The 6000-nt window shown below is 40.3% G+C and overlaps 1 protein-coding gene across 5 annotated transcripts in view; it reads right to left on the bottom strand.

The window, feature by feature from the left end:
* Positions 1–5099: 5099 nt before the first annotated feature.
* MCPH1 (microcephalin 1) overlaps positions 5100–6000 on the bottom strand; it is a 249251-nt gene continuing 248350 nt past the window's right edge. For 4 of the 5 annotated variants that reach the window (XM_063074610.1, XM_063074618.1, XM_063074681.1 and 1 more), the window contains one exon: positions 5100–5465. In XM_063074610.1, coding sequence (XP_062930680.1) covers positions 5432–5465 — 34 coding nt within the window. In that variant the 3' untranslated portion in view covers positions 5100–5431. Of the gene's footprint in view, positions 5470–6000 lie in introns of all 5 variants that reach the window. The other variant, XM_063074628.1, reaches the window with a different exon arrangement.

The raw sequence follows: 6000 nt of genomic DNA, 5'->3' as shown, positions 1-6000 counted from the left end.
AGGTTCAGCATCTGGTGAGGTGTATCAAGGGAGCCCCAAATCTGAGAGGGCACTCATGTAGTGTTTGCCTGTTCCAAAAAACTCACCTGCTGTTATAATAGGTAGAGACATGGGTTTATTAGACTTATGGGAGTTACTGATGGTGGCTGGCCAGCTGGATATCTACACCACCACGAGGTATATACAGTTATATAGTGAACAGATCAAAGTAGAGGTATAAATCACTTGCATGTTTATGCGTAGACCTCACCCAGCTCACATAACTCAAAGCCTGAGGGAGATCCGGCTGCGTAGATAAGTTAATCTACTCGCCACTCTCCTGTCACCAGAGTGCTTTAACACAGCATGCTAATTTACCTAGGGTCCCTGCTTTCTCCAGTCTTCCATTTGTCTTAAAGAGGATGTGCCTTTCCTTGGGTAACTACCTTGGCCAGGTGCAGTTTCCCAGGGGGGAGGGGGAACTCTGGTATGCACAGGGAGGGGTTATAGGTCTATGTCCAGCATTTAGTGTACACAAGGACTCCCTTCCTAGTTCATAGATGTCACCTTTGTGCTGTGCTCTCACATGGTAGAAGGGATGAGGGAGCTCCCTGGGCCTCTTTTATAAGAGACTAATCCCATTTATGAGCTCTTCACCCTCATGATCTAATCATCTTCCAAAGGCCCCAACTCCACATACCATCACCTTGGGGGACGGGGGACAGGATTTCAACATACGAATTTTGGGGGGATACAAACATTCAAACCATAGCAGGGAGGGAGAATGATAAACTGGGGTCCTTCACCTGTTTATTTTATCCACCCCTGCCAAGAAGCTTAGACTCCTAAATCATCCATCACAATATGACACGACATGTCCTTGCTTTAAAGATAGAAAGTGCTGTAATTCCCCCTGGATTCAAATCCAAGTTCAGAAGCCGTCATTTCAATACCACACACGAGGCTAGTGCGTTTTGCATGTGTCTTCACCCTATTCAAGTGGTGAGCGGTCATACAAACTGCGGTCTGTCCATGCCACGGAACGCTGCTCAGCAACACAAGAGAAAGAGCTATTGATACCGACAAGGTGGATGAGTCACCAGAGAGCTACACTGAGTGAAAAAGCCAGTGCCAGAAGGTTACATACTGTATGATTCCATGCGTGTAATATTCTTAAAATGACGGAATTATAGAAGTGGAAGACAGATTAGTGGTCTCCAGGAATTTAGGGAGGAGGACTAGGAGGGGAGCAGGTGTGGCTGTAAAGGGCCACATGAGGGATCCTCCTGGAGAAGCAGCTGCTTGGAGTCTTCACTGTGGTGGTGGATACACATATGATAAAATTGCATAGAACTAAATTGACAAATACACCCCTAAGTATATGGATGTCCAGACAAGTTAAATCAGACTTTCTGGGGGTGGATTCTGGTGTCCATATAGATCTATTAGATTTATTTTTAAACTCCTCAGTTGATTCTAATGTCCTGCCAGAGTTGAGTCATTGCCCTAGCAATTCGTGAATGCTTTGATAAGGATTTTACAACATATTTGCAAAGCACTGCTAGAAATAGCAATTTGGTTTGAAATTCCCAAATCATTAATTCTTGTTCAGAAGTAAATGAACCGTAAATGTGTACTATCCCTCTGGGTGTTCTAAATCCTCGCTTCTTCAACAGCTTCAGAGCATCTGGGAGCTGGTTAGAAAAGCAGAGTTGCTTGCAGCATCCCAACTCTGCTGAGTTATAGTCTACCATTTAACAATATCCCCAGATGATTTGAATTCACATTAGAGTTTGAGAAGCACTTGTCTAAATCCATTATTAAATTTGTGTGTGCAAATTTTTCTCATACACTCTTCTAATGGAATCATAAGGGGCATGATTGTAAACTAACTATCTAGAAATTACATCTCTTAAGCTCCTAAATGGCATTTCCAAGAACATGAGATAACAATAATATTTAATATAATAAAGGGTAGAAAATGTTTTATCAAAAATCATGGCAATATATGTACAAAATAATGGGAACAGCTAAATGGAACACAAAGCAGCTTTGGCTGACTGTATCAAATGACATCTCCTTTGTGACTCAGTTCCTCAGTGTGTTATGTTTCACTTTCAAGGCAGTTTCCTGAGTTTGATCAAAGTTATCCCTTATGCAGAGATTATTTGATTGTGCCATCTTGGGTGCAAAAAGAGGAAACAGTGTGGGCAGGAGTTCTCATATATAGATTCTTCTCTTAGAGTTTCTGCTTATCAGTTGCCTGACTTTAAAGTCTGAGCTTCTTTGTCAGTGAACTGAGGGATTGGACCAGATCAGTTGTTTTCAAACTACCTCAAGAGTACCCACAGAGGCACCATGGAGGTCATGCTTGTGGGGAAGAAGGAAGAGATGCTTAGGTGAAGCCTCAAGGATTCCGAAGGCCCCCAGCCCCACCACACTGCGGTTTAACTGGAGCAGATCTGAGACCATCTGTTCGACCTATTGCTCTTCATGAGACCTTGTTTGAACAAAAGATTTGCCATTTAAAGAAGGCTGAAACATGTCAATCGTGGCTTCCTGGAAATTCTTTGATTCTAAGGACCATGTGGTTACACTAGGTTTTTCAGACACAGAACACATATAATGATAAGGGTAAGTGACTGAAAAATTGATTATTGTCAGCCCATCAAACATTTTCACAGTCGCATTTCTAAGGCTGTGCAAGTTTGTAGTATAGTCTAGGGAACAAGAGCATGGATTCTAGAGCTAGGCTTCCTGTGCTCAAACACCGCTTCGCCTGCTGTCTGCTCTATGTGACTCTGTGCAAGTGGTTTAATCTCAGAAAGGCTCAGTATCCTTAGATAATGAGAGTCCCACAATCATCTATACACACTTCCAAAATCCAAAATACTATGAAAAATGGGTTTTTGTAAATGAATTATGGGCAAAATCTGACCTGAATACAAATGAGACTATTAATAGTTTTTATTTATCCCACTTAATGTTCTAAGTGTCACTGAAGAAATGCTAATTTACAGGTTGCGGCCCCAGATTCTGTGGGCTGTTATGTAAGTCATATAACTTTCTGTCAGATGGGTCCTCTGGGTAGCTGTTGCTGATGCAGAGTTAAGAGAGCAGGAGGTGTATTGCAGGTAAGTCCTGTCTTTTTCCAGCATTTGTTGAAAAGAATATCTCACTAAATTGAATTGACTTGGCACATGTTTTGAAAATCAAAGGACCATAAATATGAGGCTTCATACGTCTTTGGCTCCCTTGGTCCACATATCTATTTTTATGCCAACATTTCACTGTGTGACTGCTGTATTTCTCCAGTCAGTTTTGAAACCAGGTACTATACATCCCTCCACTTTATTCTTTTTTTTTTTTTTTAATTGGTTTGTCTGCTAGAGGTTCTTTGCATTTTCATATTAATTCTAGCACCAGCTTTTCAAATTCCACAAAAAAGCCACCTGGGGTTTTGATGGTGATTGCAATGACTCTATAGATCAATTTGAAAAGAAATGCCACCTTAACTGTATTATGCCTTCTAATCCATGAACTTCATATGTTTCTCCATTTATTTAGACCTTTAATTTCTCTCAGCAATGTTTTGTAGGTTTCAGTGTACAGGTGTACACTTCTTTTGTCAAATTTATTCCTGTTTTGTTTATTTTTAGGTGCTACTGTAAATGAAATTCCATTCTTAATTTCATTTTGAATTGCTTATTGATAACATAAAAATACAATACAATTCAGTTAGTTTTGTATATTGATTTTGTATCCCATAATCTTGCTAAACTTTCTATAAATTCTAGTTTTTTTGGGGGGGATTCCTTATAATTTCTATATATACTATAATGTAATCTGAGAATAAAGATTTTCATTTCTTCACTTCCAATCTGTATGCTTTTAATTTCTTTTTCTTGCCTTCTTTTCTGGGTAGAATCTCTATAAAATGTTGAACAAAAGTGGTGAGAGCCATACACCTTTCAAAATTTTTTAAAAATTCAGAATTCTGAGAACTTTTAGCCCTGTGTTTTGGGTAAGGGATTGCAGAGCTGTTGTAACTAACTCATAGGGTTGTTGTGAGGATAAAATGAGCTACCACACATAAAATACATGGTGTGATGCCTACCACAAGTCAATCCTCATAAAATGTTTTCAGAGAGCTTTTAGAGACTCCTGACCTACCACTAGCTGGTTAGCATCAGAAATCAGACTAAGCACTGAGGATGCAGATCGCTGGACAGAAGGCAAGGGTGGTACCATGTGACTGTGGAGGTGGGCAGATGGGAGATCTTGTGGCTTGTTCCCAGTGTGAGTCAGCACAGTTTTCATCACCCTCCTTAGGATGCTGTGGTGCTATGGGAGCTCTGCCAAAAGTACCTGAACTGAGACGCAGCCAAGCCCAGGATGCTTGTGGATATAGAGAAGCAGGGTTTACAACATGAAGAGGACAGATTTAGGACCACTGAATTGTGTTGAAGTTCAACTGTTGCTCGAGGCTGAGTGTCACGAGGGGAGTATTTGGGTGTATATATTATTTTAAAACCAAGCGAAAACCCTTCATTATTTCCAGTTGCATTGCTAACTGCTTTCTTAAAGGTTTAGTCTAAAAATTGATCCATTATACTTGCTGAGGGACTTGAAATGTATTTGAGGTGGAAACAACAACTGAGATAGCAATAGATAAATAACACAGAGAGGAAACAGAATCATGATGAGGTCTCAGTGGCAACTTCAACCCCACTGAAATTTGTCATTTCTCTTGGTTAGAAGGTGACCGACCAGTGAGTGTGTCTACATGTTGGCCCCACCAGCCAGTTTCATCTGGTGGACAGCAAGCACCAAAGCAGCAGTGCAGGCTGTGACCTCTGGGTAGTGGTGCTCTGCTCACCACGAACTAAGCCTGGAGAAGCAGGGCCACTCGGAGGACACCGATTATCACTGGACAGTACTCCCCACCCTGCCTTCCCTAATCACTTTCAGAAGAATTTCAGATACATAAAAGTAACCGTGATAACTGATGAATGTCCTTCATATCTAGTATATTAATAAAGACCTTGGAGTCCAAGTCAAGAGACATAGAGCATTCTTTGATTGTTCTCAGCAATAAAATGATTTAAATTTCCACTTTTTATTTGGCAGTACACTGCTTTAATGACAAAGGTTCTGTAACCTTTTAATTATGATTATTACTAAGATACAAAGAGGGGCATTATGTAGAAAAGGCCCAGATAGGACTGGCCAACCCCTTTCTGAAACAAATTCAGTCATTGGAAAATCACACAAAGGAGTCTTAAGATAAAAACCACAACATACACAGGGCAAACATGATGATATAAAAAGTCAGCCTTAAATGTCAGTTCCTTCTCTTCGCAGCTGTTTCTCGCTTGAATATCCAAGGCTTTGCAAGCTGTCTGCAGTGCACGTGGGATGGGGTCTCCATCACGGCAGCAATAGGTAGTCTTCAGAGGCACAGACCTTGTGCTGAGTGATCGAATCTAGGTAGAGAGAAAAGCAGTTTACATTTATAATGGCCAGACACACAGTAACATATACATATACATATATGAGATCATATTTTAAAAATCTTAAATGGTCAAGAGCTAAATTGTCCTTATGACTACCTGTCCATACAGCATATATGACTTTTTTAAATAAAATAAAAAATTCAGACCTCAGTCACACTGCCCACCTTTCAAGTGCTCGGTAGCTACATGTCCTATTAGATAGAATATGCAGAGGACATTCCCATCACAGCAGGACATTCTGTTGGACAGGGAGGAAGGATGCTAGTCCATGACACAGGAGACTGAAATTCTAATCTCAGTGAGCTACCTCAGACACTCTTTGGTATAAGGCAGAGTATAAATACATTTATAAATGAGTTTTAAATATGACGAGATGTAAGCTGTAGTTACATATTTTATGTGGAGTACAAAGTTAATAAGCACACTTTCTAAAACTAGGTTCTTCATAGTTCTGTTGAAGCTAGACTAGTGAGTTCTAAAGTCCCGTCAGTTTGAAACTCAATTA

This window comes from Cynocephalus volans, chromosome 1 (genome assembly GCF_027409185.1).
Source record: "Cynocephalus volans isolate mCynVol1 chromosome 1, mCynVol1.pri, whole genome shotgun sequence".
Taxonomy (NCBI): domain Eukaryota; kingdom Metazoa; phylum Chordata; class Mammalia; order Dermoptera; family Cynocephalidae; genus Cynocephalus; species Cynocephalus volans.
The sequence above is the reverse complement of the archived record's forward strand: the minus strand, read 5'-3'. Positions and strand labels throughout refer to the sequence as shown.